Source organism: Puma concolor, chromosome B4 (genome assembly GCF_028749965.1).
Source record: "Puma concolor isolate L17-30 chromosome B4, mPumCon1.1.hap2, whole genome shotgun sequence".
Lineage (NCBI taxonomy): Eukaryota > Metazoa > Chordata > Mammalia > Carnivora > Felidae > Puma > Puma concolor.
Window position 1 is genome coordinate 116890546 of NC_141673.1, and position 17415 is coordinate 116907960.

A 17415-nucleotide genomic window follows, 5' to 3' on the forward strand; every position below is an offset into this window, starting at 1 on the left:
TTCTTTCTTTTTTATGGCTGGATAATATTCCATTTTATAAATACATTTTTTTTTTTTGGTCCCTTCATCCGTTGACACTTATTAAGCACAACACAATAAGCTTCACATGGCTGTCTTGTTCTCACTCCTCAGATCTTAACTCAAAAGTCATGCCTTAAGAAGTCTTTAAGGGTTTTCCTAAACACATGATCTAAAATCGCTAACAATCCACTCCCTTGTGTGTCTCTAATTTAGTACCTTGTTTTATATTCTTCACAATTATTTCTGCATTTATCATGCATTATGTATTGAATTCCGATTTTTTTTTTTTTTTGCATGCATTTGCTTTTTCAACTTATTATTGTTCTGCCTTCACTTCAATGGAATGTCACTAGAGTGAGAACCTGGTGTACCTTTGTACCACTTTATTTCTTGATCAACTTCGGACTTTCTGTTAACAAAAATGAAGGCACTTATATTTCCTCACATCTTGTGACCATTTCCCGTTTTATTTCAACACTGCCACATTTTACTGAATTCATGTACTTTTCCCATTATTCTGAGGTTGCATATGTAAATTGCTTCTGTATCACCGGTAATGCTTTTATCACCATTCACCACTCATCTCTTAGCTTTTGTCAGTTGTTTTCTTCAAGAACTCAAGAGTTCAGTAACAGTCTTTGACCCGTTCATGTTTGGGAGTCACTGTTGCTTTTGTATTTGAACAGCTTACTAAATACAATATTTGGGTCCCAATACATTTTCTTACACATTTCTTAGAACTTCATAGACGTGCCTCCATTATTGTCAGGAAAGGTGGCTTGAATAGACATTCTTTCTTCCCTTTGTCTGCTGGTAGGGTCAGAGGTTATGCTGGGGGTTTGCCCTCAGATTCATTTTTCTCCCTTCATTCTCTACCCTTCTCAGCATTGCAGGGACTGTCCCAAGCTCTCTCGTCCTCTTGCTTCTGAGTAAGTTCTGCCAACGTAGGCAGAACTAGAGGACAAAAAGAGGGAAAGTCTGGGTTTCTCCCTCCCTCTGCTTCACATGGCATTTGGTCAGAAGTTTTGTCTTTTCCTTGGATCCTGCTCCCTCCCTCCCTTCCCTCTACCTTCCCAGGTCTCTCCTGACATTTCCTCCAATAAGGCTGCCTTGTTTTCATTCGCCATTAGTTTCAAACTCTCTTTTGAAATAACCAAGGTGACCTCTATTTTCTGACTGAACCCTCACTAATTTGGGGATCATTTAACGTGGTAAATTATACCAAAATTTTCTATTTTCCGTTCTCTCCATCACCTTTCAAAGATCATAGAAGTTTTGTTTCTTTCATTGTTTTGATGTTTGTGGAGAAATATTTTGCCTCTTTAAATACTTTTGTTAAGCGTTGGGTGAAATTTCATCAGCTATCTTATCCTCCAATTCCGTTGTCAGTGTTTTTACATGGTATCTTTGGAAGTTTTGGGCTTCTGAAACTGGTATAGAGAGATGTAGCCCGAGACCTCACTGGTGTTTTAAAAATTAGAGCTCATGTCCAACCATGGTAAAATGTTATCATTTTAACAGTTTTAGTTATTAAGATGATATTCATGGCATCAATGAAAAAAAAACATTAGGCAAGAGGCTTGTCGAAGCTTCAGAGTGACTGACTCTCTATTCAAAGCTCTAGTCAATAATTTCAAGACTTTATTTTTAACTAATCTCTACAACCAACATGGGGCTTGAATTTACCCCCAAGATCAAGAATCACATGCTCCACTGACTGAGCCAGGCAGGCGCCCCTAATAGTTTTTTTAAGTTTATGTATTTTTGAGAGAGAGAGAGAGAGGGAGAGAGAGAGAGAGAGGGAGAGAGAGAGAGAGGGAGAGAGAGAGAGAAAGTGTGAGTGGGGGAGGGGCAGAGAGTATCGCAAGCAGGCTCCGCATTGTTAATGCAGAGCCTGATGTGGGGCTTGAGTTCATGAACCGTGAGATCATGACCTGAGCTGAAATCAAGGGTTCGGCGCTCAACCGACTGAGCCACCTAGGAGCCCCCTCTAGTAACAAACTTTTAATTTAAAAAATATTTTTGAAAACATTATGCCTAAAAATTAAATACAAATTTGAGCAAACTTAACAGAGAAAATATTTAAAATGTGTATTTCACTCACTCATACAAAAATTCTGAGCAGCCACTATGTGCTGACCTTTCTAGGTTTGGGAGGTAGACAAAATGCAAAAGACCCAATTTTGTGCTTGCATTCTGCCTTTCACATCCAAGGTAATAATCCTGTAACTACCTAAAAGGGATAAGAAAACGTATTGTGATGCTAACACAGCCACATAGGATGATCAAACTAAGCGATGGTACCCACCTTAAAAAAGGAAAAAGATCCTGTTTATAAAGTGCATACAATGGTGTCAAGGGCCTGTGAATCTTAAATCTTCCCACCTGTCATAAAGGCAGGCCATTCCCACACCCCAGCCATTTTCCTGTAGGATATATACACGCAGTACAGATGTTCTGTGACACATCTTAGAGTGTTGTCAAATGTTTTCTGCCTACACCCTTGTCCTAAAAAGTCGGAATGGTTTCCTTGGATGTAAAGGCGTCATCCGAACCAAACAGGCCTGTGAAAGCATCCCTACCTTGAGGGGCCTCTAATGATTACTGGTTCCGTTGATTAAACGTGTCTAGAGAGCACATTTCACAATAAAAACAGGTACGGAGTTAGGTTTTGGTAACCAGTAGTAAGTTGCAGTAAAGGAAAGAAAGGAAGGTAGGGAAGGGAAGAAGAAAAGAAATAAAGGAAGAAAGAGAAAAGAAAAAAAAAAAAAGCTAGTTGCTGTTTCATGCCTATCTCCCAGGGTGTAAGGACCAAAATCAAAACCCTTGAAGAAAAAGTTTCTTTACAAATTGTAAGTTGATTTTTTTCCATAGCCCTTTTTCTTAATCCCTTTCAGCAAGTATTTCTGGGGTACTTCCTACGTATCAGACACTGTTCTCTCGAAGAAAATGAACAAACAGTGACGGGGTTTTTAGATGGGAGGTCAGAACAGGCTTCTGTGTGTCCTTCGAGAAGAGACTGAATGGGCAGCAAGCTGTACAAGTCTCCAAGAACAGAGCTTTCCAGCCAGATATTTTAAAAACCCTGAGGTGAGACTGCAGTGAGAGGGAGAATCTAGTGGGTATTCAGGGCCTTGAGCACAAGCTACAGGGAGAGGTTTGGACTTTGTTGTATGTGAACTCATCGACCAGAATGATACATGCTTCTCATTTCTCTCTGGCATAGAGAACAGACTGGGTACGTGTGGTGGTGGTGGTGGCGGTAAGCGGACTAGGCAATCATGCCAGCAGTCTGGTTGGTTCATAGATGATCGTGGGTTAGAATAGAGTTGTAAACATGGAGGTAATGAGCGCTCAGATCCAAAATATATTTTGGAGACCAGGTTTGATGGATTAAATACAGGGCGCTAGACAAAGGATGCTTCCTCCGTTTGGGTCTCAAGCAATGGGGAATGACAGGATCAATTACTGAAAATGGGGACACTAGGGAATGAAGTCTGAGGCACAAGGCTTTTTGTTTTGTTTTGTTTTTTTTGAGAATTCGCCACGTTAAGGCAAGTATCTACACTGACTGCTGTTTGGAGCTGAAGGGTTCAAGACTGGAGGTTAATGTGGATGAAACTGACCGAAGATTGGGATTCTCAGAGCCAAGGGCCAAGATGAGATCACCTAGGCAGACTGTACTTTCAGGGCACTCCCAAAACTCAGAGGTCAGGAAAAAAGGGTACAGCAAATTAGAAGAGGATCTCAAGACCTCAAAAGATTAAGCTAAATTTTTCATCAAAAGAGTGCAATTAAATTATATGGAAACTACTGAATCGTAGTAAAACTTTTGCAGTAATTTGGTATTTTCTTACTCAAATGCAAATTATGCACTCTAAGACTAAGACTTTCAAAAGACTGTTCTGAAATAACTGCACAATATAGTCAAAACATATTTATTACTTTAAGTGTCATTTTGTACACTTCAGTACAAATACAAGAATATAGCCATATATACAGGTATTGAAAAGAAATCCGTATATTCAAAACCCACATCTAAATACAGTAGCTTTAAGTCCTCAACTACAATAGTTCCGGTTTGCAGAATAAATTACTTTGTGCCCCCCCCTTTGAAATAATCCCTTAAAGCTAGTTATGTTTAAACAATAGATTGTTGGAAATGGGATAACAATTCACTTTGCAAAGTTTTAAGCACCTCCTTTCCAAGGTTTCAGAAGTGTGAAATGTATATAAAATTGAGAAGATAAAACCATTCGTTTGGGTTATTAAAAGAAGCATCAGGTCTTTAAAAAGAGCTGAAGAATGGAGTTTTCAGTGTGCTTAAAATCTGGAGTCATAGTCCAAGGTTTGAAATGAAAAATTAGTCAAACTAGTTAAACAGAAAACAATGTAAAAGTAGGAAATCTGGTTCTTCAGGGTAAAGACTTCCTAACAGACTCACCTTCACAAAATACGTTTTATTACGACACCAGTTTTTAAGGTTTGAATAGAAGACTGCTAATGTCCTTTTAAAATAAAAACCCTGAGGTTTCCTAGGGACTCTTTGCATTCTTATTTTCAAATTATCTGAGCCAAGGTGCCCATCAAAATGAGATACGTGTTCCAAGCCATGGCAACAGGCCGACTGTATGAAGAATCTTCTTGGGTATCATGCCTATCTTAAGAAATACTCCCTGGTTATCTCAAGAAGGTTTGTAGCTGGACACAATGTATTAAACACAATGATTGAGATAATTTACTACAGAATAATAAGTGAATCAAATATTGTAAAAATATTTCCACAAAAATTTTAATTGTTTAAAAATTCACCAGGAAATTTCATATTAGGCATCTTCTCCTATATATATATATGTGAGCAATTCATTTAGGGATGTAAACATTTTTTCAAAGCAAATGAATAAGGTGACATAGATCCATAAACTATTAGCAAATAAAATTCCAATTTACCTTAAACCACAAGTCAAGTTGCCATCTGACCAGGAAACATTCGCCTACTACATCACAAACTGCTCACTTCTTTCCAGGAAAGATACAGGACTCCATCAGTTAAGAGTTCTCGCTTAACATTGCCCTTTGGAGTTTCATTTACATGCACTAATCAAGCCCAGCAAATGTTAACAATCTTACAGGTATGAACATTCCATGAGGATAGAATTTGACAGTCGTCTTTTCTTACATTTTTAAAAGGAAGCTCAAGTTACAACAACAACAAAAAAAAAATCAGTTTCCAGTAGAAGACTGTGATTCCTCTTAATTACACCGGAACATTTATGTATTTTAGAAAGTATCATCCATACTATCACTTACAGTTTACTTTTTTAAAGTTTACTGAAAGGTTTGAGCATTATCTTCTATACTTTAAATATGCTTAAAGCACAAGAGCAATTTTGGAATTTTCGTATCCCAGAATGCAACATGTCTAACATCACAAAATAAGCCCTTGGTGCTGGCAGTTCTGAAAGCACATAAATACATCTGCCTCAATAGGAAAAAAGTCTCTAAATCGGTTAAGATTTTTGAAATTGAAATTAAATTTTCTGCATAAAGAAACCCTTGTGATTTGATAGAATACTGGCAGTGTCATGCTAAGGCCATGTGACCAATATTTTAGAAAAGAAAAAAAAAAAAAAAGCCAAGGTAATTTTATAGTAGCAATAGTTTCTTTTTTTATTTTAATATACTTTAGGAAACAATATACAAAGCTGAGCTTTCCCACCATTTCCAGGTAACAGAAGGAAGCTCCAATGACACAAATTTAGCGTTTTGTGATGGCTAAGAACAGCAGTCAGCACCAGACTTGAACAGTTAGCTACAACACAAACATCCTTCAAAATGAAATGTCATAATAGCAAGACAGGTTAAACCAGGGTTTATAACAAATGACAACCACTTGGGAAGTGACTTAATCATTCTTGTTGAATTTCTTAGTTCATTAAATATCTTATACACAATTTCCTGTTAATATGCTTTAAACAAAACCTCCCTTAAGGAATTATTTCAATTAAGTATAAATATTCAACAAGAATAGTTCTGATAAAGAATCCCCAGGTAGTTCAATTTCTAATATGCATTGACCGAAGGAAAAGAAAAATAACAATTTTTGTTTGTTTTAACATGTTTATTACAACAGATACAATTCACATCTGACTAGCTCTGTTTCCTCTTTCCCCTCCCACAACCATGTTCATTGGGCCATTTCTTTCTAGTTGAGCAATCAATGTACTTTCAGCACACATGCCCAGCAGTACTTTTAAGTCCATTCTTACAGGGTGCAAATGGATTTCAATAATTTATACAAACAAGTGGGTTATGCTCAATCACTGCAATTTTAAGCTACTGTACACGGGAATGAAAAGGTTATAGAAAAGTGCCATAGCAACAGTGCCTTAAGAAAGGAGAAAAAGAGGAGCCTTAAAAAAAATGGATAAAATCAGATCGAGGATTTCAGAGGGAAATGGAACACACTGAGGAAATGAAAAACATTTCTCTGCAAAACAAATGGAGAAGCACTGCTCTTGATCAGGTGCAAGTGTGGAAACAGTTGTTTCATGATATTTTGTACACTGCCCATATGGTTCAAAATCGTATCCTTAGACACAGATCGCCTGGCGCTTGCACTGAATTTTTGAAAATGCAAGATTTCTGAATGATAAATTAACCCCCCAAATTTTTTTTAAAAAAGCTAATTTTGCAGACAGGTTTACATGTAAAAGGCTAGGTATTTAGCCACCTCAGCATTGATTAGTTTTGGATGTCTAAGCTCTGTTACACATGGCTTCCCATGGCTTCACTCTACAAAACATATTTACAACGTGAAGAATACATCTACAAGAAATCTACATTTCAAGGGTTTTACAAATCAATCTTGTATCTTTCCCCTGAATTGACTCTCACAGACCCCATCCCCTTGTCATTTCCTTTGCCCAGCTTAACGGTCCAAAGTCTACTTAAATGCAGCTCAAAAATGTTAAGATCGGGCAATAGAGATTTACAGTTCCTGTACGCAAAACCATGTGCAATTATTCACATCTTCACACCATGAAGGAATTCTGATTTTTTAGCTTTTCGAGTTCCTTAATTTGTTGTCTCAAAAATAGTATCCTGAAAAATAAAAGAAGGCATTAGAACTCATGTAATTCATATAAATGTTACCAAAAACCAAATTTTTAACTACAGATATTATCTTAAAAAAAGACAAAAGGAGTAACTGCAGTTCAGACTAAGTAATTAAATATGGGTTTGTTAACACAAAATGACCAGTGAGTATATGATACGTATTAAAGTATTACGATGACAAAAGTTAGAATGTTCCTAGTTTCCTAAAAATTCCAATTAATTTGAATATCAAGATTAACAACATTTTTTTTTTTTTTTAAGTTTGAGAGCGAGAGTGCGAGCGTGTGTGCATGAGTGGGGGGTGGGCAGAAGGCAGAAAGAGAATCCCAAGCAGGCTCTGCACTGTCAGCACAGAGCCTGATGCGGGGCTTGTACTCACAACCTGAGCGGAAACCAAGAGTCGGGTGCTTAACTGACTGAGCCAGCCAGGTGCCCCGATATTAAGACCGACTTATAAAATGTATTTGTTTACTGTATCATCAGAGACCCACACACAAAAGGCAGCGGAGATTAAATAGGAGATAAACTTAGACTGCATGACTTCTGGGCCACAATCCAGTAAGCCTAGAATTAACTAGGTGCAGGAGGCTAATCGTTTTGAAGAACAATTCCCAACATAAATACAGACCCATAAAAACGGAGCCATGTCACAGTCCAAGTGACACATATATTTAAAATAAATGTTAGTGGGGCGCCTGGGTGGCGCAGTCGGTTAAGCGTCCGACTTCAGCCAGGTCACGATCTCGCGGTCCTGAGTTCGAGCCCCGCGTCAGGCTCTGGACTGATGGCTCAGAGCCTGGAGCCTGTTTCTGATTCTGTGTCTCCCCCTCTCTCTGCCCCTCCCCCGTTCATGCTCTGTCTCTCTCTGTCCCAAAAATAAATAAAAAAAATAAATGTTGAAAAAAAAATTAAAAAAAAAAAATAAATAAAATAAAATAAATGTTAGTAAAACACCAACTCCACAGGCAACTAGATTTCCAGGAGCTTCGTGAAACTGTTCCCCTTCTGGCCCTCTCTTCTGTGAAGTGGGCCATTTACCGCCTGTAGCAGTGGATTAGGCACGATCCTAAGAGGGACGGGCTGGTATTTACCCGTGTACACTTGTGTCAACAGTTGAGGCTGCAAGTTCCTACAAGTCAAACCGTCTATCTTACCAAGCCAAAATGAAGTCAAGCTTTGTGTCTATTAGAAGTACTTTCAGAGCAATCCTAGAGTACACAACTCTCAAGTGATACTCAAAATGTACCTCCAGATGCTTTAGTGACTGCAAGATGCGTTACTTTTCCAAGCTAAGGATAAACTCCAACTTAGTGTTTACTAAATATCTGTGGTTTCATGTTAAGAGTAACTCTACCTATAAACCAGTGACTTACACAGACAGGATGTGAAGCCATTAAAAGTTTGTCCTTCATTCTGTAATCAGCATTTAAAAAATATCTATACTATTTATTGGGATGTAGGTATCATTACTGGAGTATGATACTAGATTAAGAAATAGGAGACAGGAAGAATTTAAGTGAAAACAATTCAGAAAATAGATATACTTGTTGGGACAACTATAGTCTTACTGTAATTCCCAAGGGATCCACAGATGATCCAAACACCATGTAAATAACGATTTGAAATTTCAGCTGAAACAAGCATCCTCAGAATCCCATGCTCAATTAAAGAAGAGACCCTTTGTAATCAGCTGCTGCCAACATTTCACTTTTAAAAAATAGTTTTATTTTTTAAAAATTCCTGTATACTTAACATGCAGTGTTGCAACATTTCACTTCTTTTTTCTTTTTTGAGAAAGAGAAAAAGCATGCAAGCACAAGTCGGGGAGGGACAGAAAGAGGAGAGGGAGAATCTTAAGCGAGGTCCATGCTCAATGGGGAGCCCCATTGTGAAGCTTCATCTCACAACCATGGGGATCATGACCTGAGCCGAAATCAAGAGTCGAACGCTTAGCCAACTGAGCCACCCAGGCACACAAACATTTTATTTTTTTTAAAACTTACTGTACCTTACAGAGTTCTAACATAAGGGGAAAAGAAGTCTATCGCAGCATTTACCATGGGTTAGAGAATTAAAATCTAGATGCCATTACCATTCACCAGGAGTACTATTAAACTATAAAAATGCAGTTACAGGGGCGCCTGGGTGGCGCAGTCGGTTAAGCGTCCGACTTCAGCCAGGTCACGATCTCACGGTCCGTGAGTTCGAGCCCCGCATCGGGCTCTGGGCTGATGGCTCAGAGCCTGGAGCCTGTTTCCGATTCTGTGTCTCCCTCTCTCTCTGCCCCTCCCCCGTTCATGCTCTGTCTCTCTCTGTCCCAAAAATAAATAAACGTTGGAAAAAAAAAAAAAAATTAAAAAAAAAAATGCAGTTACAGTAGTATGGAACATGATATAGCAGAAGGAACTTTAAATATCAGAAGTGAGATGTGGTTTATATTCTTCACATGAAGATATACAACGCTCACACAAAAATGGATTTCAGTGAAAAACTTACCTTTGCTCTCGCAAAGTTGCTTGAATTTCACATACTCGGACTAAAGATCTTAAATTTTTTAATTCAGTACAAATTTCTGACATGTGAACACTTCCCATATTATGGGCTTCTTCTCGCAATCTTGATGCCTATAGTTAAAGAAACACAAATCGTGGAAAATATGTCACGATCACATACCAAAAAAACATCAAACTGCTGAGTAGAACTTTAAACCAAGATTACAAAATAATCCTTTTATTTTTTTAAAAGTTTATTTTACTTATTGAGAGAGAAAGGGTGCGTGTGCAAGCAGGGCACGGGCAGAGAGAATCCCAAGCAGGCTCTCCATGTCGTGCTGCCACAGGCCTTGATCTCACAAAACCAGGAGATCATGACCTGAGCCAAAATCAAGAGTGGAACGCTTAACTGACTGAGCTACCCAGCCGCCCCTAATTCTTTTCCTTTAAATCCACACCTCTCTCTCTGCCCCTCCCCCACTTGTGCTCTCTCTCTTGAAAATAAACATTTAAAAAATAATAATAAAAAATAAAATTGAGGGGCGCCTGGGTGGCGCAGTCGGTTAAGCGTCCGACTTCAGCCAGGTCACGATCTCGCGGTCCGTGAGTTCGAGCCCCGCGTCAGGCTCTGGGCTGATGGCTCGGAGCCTGGAGCCTGTTTCCGATTCTGTGTCTCCCTCTCTCTCTGCCCCTCCCCTGTTCATGCTCTGCCTCTCTCTGTCCCAAAAATAAATAAAAAACGTTGAAAAAAAATTAAAAAAAAAAAAAAAAAAAAAAAACTGAAGACCTTATGCAAGGCATCAGTCTTATTTAAAAAAAAAAAAATAAATAAATAAATAAAATTGAATTGAATTAAAAAAAGAAAACCCATCGCTAATGGTGGAAAGTACTTTTCAAAGATTTCCCCTTCAACTGCTTGAGAAAACAGTCTTTCCAATTTCAGTAATGCACAGCACTAGGACAGATCTCATGATTTGTGGTTAATAAAAGATGCTGAGTCAGCTAGAGTAAAGTTCAGGTGTAACGCTGATAAAAGGGCCTCACTGTTTTCTTGTGTCATAAGACACACAACATTATCTCTGTGAACTGAGAGAAAATTTCAGACAGTCAGTAATCTGCTCAAAGGGAGAAGCCAGTGGCAGTTAACTGCACTGTCCAAAGGTCCCTCACTACAAAGCAAAACTGTTGCCTCACTTCTAGTTGCTAGTCTAGTGGAGAGAACGACGTTAAGACTAACTATACGAACGGGTTCTAAATATCAGAGTGGCCAGTTGAGTGGAAAAAACACTATGGCTTTGATGTGAGCTCCATCATGATTTAACTGGATGACCTTGATATAGAATTTATTTGGTCGTAAGGGACTCATTGGTAAAATGGGAAAACTCATTACCTGCAATGGTTAACAGTTTTGAGAAGTGGAGAAAATAAAGGACTCAGCACAGGTGCTAACTGCTGAGTATTTGATAACGGTAGCTGTAACAGTAATTATTTTAATAGGATAAAAAGTCACCTCATAAATACCCTATAGTTATTTATCAAATATTTTATAAAATGACTACAGACAATCTAATTAGAAATTAGTTATTTTAAAATGTAGCTTACATTCAGTGATTTGGATTAGATTTTCTAAAAGTAGAAGTTGTATTTTTGTCACTCACCCAAAGGTAAAACATCTTCTGTGAATCATGTAACATACCTGCTTCTCTGCATGATCTGCAGGCCATCCTTGAACATGTTTTATGAGATTTTCATTGAAGTGTGCTGCTAGCGTAGGTGTTAATGAACATGTAGGTCGAGCAGATGAATTCTGTGGTACAACTGTTGCATTTGATGCATTACTACTAGAAGTATGATTTGGACCAGGTGATGGACTTCTCTGGCTACTGGAAGAGAAAACAAAGTTGAGTGTGTAGTATGTTTAAAAAAGTAGGTATCCTAGAAAGTGTCAATACCTTCTATTAATTTAAAGATATCCAAATTCCTAAGAAAAATTTGTTATTTGAACATCAAATAAATAGAATTTAAAATCCAAACTGTATTTATATCGTGTATTCCTCTCCACACTTTAGGGGGGAAAAAGAGCCCTTTTAACACTAATGTCAGTTAAATTTAAACTACCACTGCTCTCTAAATTTGACAACAGAAACTGTTGATTTCGTATACCAGAGACACTAATAAGAATGTTAGAAACGGTCCAGTTTTAACCGCTGTAGATACAAGGAACAACTGAGTATTCTATTTTACATACATGTAGATATGGAGGGGAAAAAATCTATTGCCTTTGCTTAACATCAGAACGAAATACTGAATCAGAGGGTAGATAACGTGAAGCAAAATACAGGCATTTTATTGGAGAGCAATGAAGGAGTTTAGTGGCAAAATAAGACCAAAAAAGTTAACACTCTGAGATTGGTTATCTTCTTTTAAAACTGTATGGTTTGGGCTAGGGTTTGGGGATATGGTGGTGAGAACCAAAAATTTAATCACCCAAGTTGATTTCCTACCTGCTTCACCAGACTTGGCTCTGAATGAATTTCAGTTATTTCCAAAAACTAAATCTCCCAAAGGATGAAGAGTTTTCATCACTGAGGATATTTAAAATAATACTGCCGCCTCTAAAGACAATTTAAAAGAAGAGTTTCCCAAAAATGTTCTGAGCAATGGCAACATTGCTGGAGTAAGAAGACAGCTTCCCAAGGTGATTATTTTGAAGGGAACAACTCTCATTTGGATGTATAAGTTCTGAAATGCTTGTTTAGAAAACAACAATAAAAACAACAGTTGAATTATTTTGCCACCTCATAGCAAGAAATAAAAATAGGAAAATCAATCAAATGAAAATCATTTAAAGTCGTATTTGTTAATTAACAAAGAAAGTGACAACACAACACAGCCCTATCTGACAAGCAATCCACATAGGGGTCAGAGTTAAAGCTATCAGGAAAACCTGACACAGACCAGTTGGGAAATAAATACTGGCCCAAGTCTTAGATGTAACATTTTTGGCTTCGTCAATACACTCAAAATCTAAAACTGCTATGAGGTTAAAAATGCTGTCATTTCCAACAAGTAAAGTATTATACACTCATGTGCCCTCTTTATACAAGTATCACATATTGTTAATCCCATCATATTCCACTAAGTAAAATTCTAAAGAAAGGAATCACTTTCTTCAAGAATAACCCAGCTTCACTACTAGAGATAAATCACCTAGTTGTAATAAGATTTCCCTTTATAAATCTTATAATGCACAAAACAAAGGCTATCCATGGATTCTTCCAAGATCAAGTTCTATTTACACATATATATTTATAATATTCAAACAATGCAGCATGCAATATTAAGGAAAAAATGTTTCAACACCTATCAACTTACTTTGAGCGCTGAAGACTTCGAGGAGAGACAGGTTCATGACCTTGCTGCTTGTCAGCAGTTACAGGCTGCTGTGTGGCCGATTGTGAAACCGGTCCTTGCTTAACTACTGGAGTACTAACCTGAAATGTCAAAATCTGGTGAGATATCCTTCTATCACATAAGACAAATACCATGGAAACTAAATAAAAGCAAAAGTACTATCAATGAAAAGTACCTATTATTTCTATTCTTTAGTAATTTAAGATAACACAAACTGTCCTAATTCTGTTTCATAATAAAATTAGTATTAGCGATACAGACATATTTAATAGTATAAATCATGGTAATTTAAGGCCCCCAAATCCACACACCCCTCCAAATCTGGCTGAAAAATCTTGAACTGTGAAAAATCTAGAGATTTAAAGAAGTGAAATCAAGTAAGTTCCCCAAGTTCATGTAGTTAGAAGACAGTCAAGTTTTGAGACTAGGATCTAATTTCTTCATAAAACGGCCCAAGGCCGTTAAGACTACTTTCTGGGTGCCTGGGGGTTCATTTGGTTTAGTGTCCAACTTCGGCTCAGGTCATGATCTTGTAGTTCGTCAGTTCGAGTCCCGCATCGGGCTCTGTGCTGACAGCTCGGAGCCTGGAGCCTCCTTTGGATTCTGTCTCCCCCGCTCTCTCTCTCTGCTCCTTCCCCCTCCTCTCTCTCAAAAATAAACAAACATTTAAAAAAATTATTTAAAAAAAGACTACTTTCTTAGCACAACAGTCTAAGAAAACTAGTTCTCCTAATGTTGTGCCTACTGTTGTGGAAAGTTTTCTTTCCAATATGCTAAAATAGCTTTTCTGATTTACTGTTACTTATAGATCAAGAAAAATTAATGTTAACACATCACATAAATACAGCTGGCTCAAATTTCAACGACATGTGCAGAGAATGTATAGATTGGCCTATATATTGGTATAGGTATGGCCCATGCAAAATTCAACTGGAGTGGTCTTCAAAGAGATGTTACCCTGTAGAGGCGGAACAAGAAGAGGTCCATCATTGTCAGTGGCGATACATATACTAGGCAGGTTCGGATGCCACTGAGAGGGAAAACAAGTAGTTTTAAACATGAGCCCCAAATTAAGGCGCAAAGGCAACAACAGCCATTTGTGATTAAGTCACATCCTCCGATAGCAGTTATTTTTTTCTTTTCTTTTTTTGATTAATTTTCTCCAAATCTGTGGATAGCCTGGTAAACTTCTGAATGTAAAAGAACATGTCCTTTTATAAAGACCATTTTTAGAAGATCTATAGAATACCAAATGTCCACTTAAAAAAAAAAAAAAAACTTGAAAGTTTTTTTTTTTTTTTAATTTTGTTTTAATGTTTATTTTTGAGAGAGAGAGAGAGAGAGAGAGAGAGCGAGCGCGCGCGTGCACGCGGGAGGGTCAGAGAGAAAGGGACACACAGAATCTGAACTCACGAACCGGGAGATCATGACCCGAGCTGAAGTCGACCGCTTAACCAACTGAGCCACCCAGGCACCCCGAAAAAGTTTTTGAATGCAAAAAATTGATAGCCATATGCTTAAGGGATTTGAAATGCTAATTTTATAACTGACTATAAAACTAACACTACCACATACTTCCCTTTCAGTCATCATTTATTACACTCTTAAGACACCACCCTGAAGTTAAGTTTTAAGCTCTAAGGATAAGGCCTAAGAATAAGGTCTCTTTAGCTGAAACTCACAATTCTCCCATCAAAATACAGGCAAACAATAAGAAACTGCACAATAAACTAACAAGTTTAAGTCAGAATTTTAAAAACTCAATCCAGATTGACCTTAAAACATGCACAAAGGACTGAAAAAGGAAGGGATAAGCCAACAGGAAGACCTAAGCTGGCCTACCATCAATTTCAAGTTATGGATCAAGGCACTTTTATTTTTAGGCTTCTGCTTATGATTTTATTTCAGTAAAAAATTCCTTGGCATCAAGGACTGAAACAGCCCACTTTTTACAACAACTAAAAAGAATTTCCTAAATTTACCATTAAGAAAAAACAAATGCAATTTGTACATACCAACTTCCAAATCTCTTAATGTGTTGCTGGTAGTAGGACTACAGAGCCAAGAATGAGCATGGACTGGGATTTACTTATGATTCTGTAGGCAAGACTCAAATGATGTAGTACAAAATTGGGGTGCAGCACTGTTGTTGTTAAATATATTCCAAAAGGAACAGACCAGCAACTTTCTAACTGTGCCCTGAGGAGCCATCTAGAGAAGATTTCTCCTGGACAAACACAGGCAGTATAGCTTAGTAAAATGGGTTCTGTGTTCAGAAAGACCTAGGTCTCAAATTCTGAGTCCATCACAAAAAACTAGATTTAACTGAAGGCTTAGTTTTCTTATCTATTAAATGAAGCAAACAGTCGTTGATTCTCATGTGACGTTAAATATATACGTTAAAGGCATCAGCACAGAAACAGACTCATCTCTGAAATAAAAGTATGGGGTAGGAGGAGACACTGGAAAACATGTTCTCTCCTACCTTTTAGAGTTAAACAATTCTACAAACATTAAGACAATTAGCATATGCTTCTTTATCCCACTCTCCAGGTCAGAAATCCCAAAGCGAGTAAGAGAACAGAATCAGTGTGTAAAGAGGAAGCACATATGAAATTCCCTTATCTAGCCCTCAGTTTACCAAGTCTAACCTGCATCTATCCTCACCCCTCATTCATTCCACCACTGCCTACATTCTCAAAGAGAGCTTTTTCGGCCCTACAGATTCTAAGACATTAAGTTGGTTTTTCTCAAAGTGAGTGGTTTCTTTTCCAAGTTTCCCTCAAAAGCAACATACCTTTGGCTGTGATGAAACAGGAGGAGTACTAATCAAAGGTTTGATAGGGACTGTGTTAGTTTGAGGTGTGCTTATTCTTGGAGACACATACGATCTTGGGGATGATGCATCAGAAGTTAAAGACATTGGAGACTGATTAGATGGCTGGGCTGTAAAAAAGTGAAGCAATTAATTTCAAAGAAACCAAAACCTCTGTAATGTATGTGAAGAGGTCTTTCCATCTCTTCACAGGCCCTCTGCCCCCCAAAGAGAACACGTAACACTTATCCGAGAAAGTCAAGAACCTGAAGTACTCACAAGGGCCACATGGACTACATTAGCCGTGGATTAGACAGGCACACCTAATGTGTGCCTCCCCTAACCCCTTTCTTAAGCTGGAGCAAGAAGGTAAATCTGAACCTGTTCTTACATGGGAAGGCACCCTCACCATCCTTATTTCCCCTTTCTTATTCTACACGTAAGCCTGGTTATCCCCCTGTATCTCCTGCTTCATGAGGCTAACCAGAGGAATAGAAGTCTTTTCACTATTACATTTCAATTTCAGAACAAGTATTCCTGCTCAGTTTATCAATTTTTTGAACTGGGGCCGGGGGACAAGTCAAAGTGACCCTTTCACTTCTCTTTTTTCCTATGTATGTCCCTCTCCATTGAATACCTCCACAGAGAAGAGAAATGGCTGATTCAAGACAAGACTTGAGCATTTCTGTATCCTCTGGTCAAAAACCATCTACCATCAAAGCTGAAACCAAACGTCAACTCTTAAAATACATTCAATGTCTCACAAAGATTGAGGGCATCAGTTTACATTTAGCTTTGGAGTAAAATATTTCACTGGCAACTTAAATTCTGAATTAAATACATATTACAGGTTTAATGGCAATACTGCAAAACAAATGTCAAGGCTTGCCTCATCTCAAAAAGAATCAGTAAGTAAAAATACTGTATATACTGGTGTTAAAAAAAACCCAAATCATTATTATAGCTAACTTCTTCAAAGACTAAAGAAAAATTTGCTATGAAACCCTCCTCCAAGTTAATATGCAATTCTCGTGATACCTAAGAATATGAATACCTTGTGTAGAGAGCTGAGCAGCTTGAGAAATCAAAGAAGTTATGTTGAAAGCAGATGGTCCAGCAGTGAGAAACTTATGAATTATAGACTGCAATGAGGCTTGTGTCACAGCTGCTGTAAGAACTAAAAACATATTATACCTTAAATTAAAATAAAAACACAGAAGCATTTATGGCATTAGTAGTAACTTGAAAACTCAAAAGAACCCACAGAAAACTACAGTGTTTCAAACTTAGAACTCTAGAAGATAGGAGTAATAAAATGGATCTAGAAATTGGAAATGACAAGACAGAGGAAAAGAAACTTAATCAGTTTATAGCAAAGGAAAACAGTAGTTTCCTTCACACTAAAATTTAGGTGTTCAGTTAAAGAAACTCCTCCAAGACTTGATAAAAACAGTAAAGCATGTTCCCGGGAATTTGATTATATAACCAGAAACCTATTCATCCACTGCTAAAGTGCTCAGTATGTTACTTGGAATTAACTGGATAAATAAATGG

General features: G+C 37.7%; 1 protein-coding gene across 11 annotated transcripts in view; it reads right to left on the reverse strand.

Moving 5' to 3' along the window:
* Positions 1 to 3943: 3943 nt before the first annotated feature.
* WAC (WW domain containing adaptor with coiled-coil) overlaps positions 3944 to 17415 on the reverse strand; it is an 89366-nt gene continuing 75894 nt past the window's right edge. For all 11 annotated transcript variants that reach the window (XM_086714665.1, XM_086714664.1, XM_086714667.1 and 8 more), the window contains 6 exons: positions 16916 to 17038; positions 15844 to 15992; positions 13008 to 13126; positions 11329 to 11515; positions 9637 to 9764; positions 3944 to 7125 (listed from right to left, as the gene is read on the reverse strand). In XM_086714665.1, coding sequence (XP_086570791.1) covers positions 7056 to 7125; positions 9637 to 9764; positions 11329 to 11515; positions 13008 to 13126; positions 15844 to 15992; positions 16916 to 17038 — 776 coding nt within the window. In that variant the 3' untranslated portion in view covers positions 3944 to 7055. The remainder of the gene's footprint in view (positions 7126 to 9636; positions 9765 to 11328; positions 11516 to 13007; positions 13127 to 15843; positions 15993 to 16915; positions 17039 to 17415) is intronic.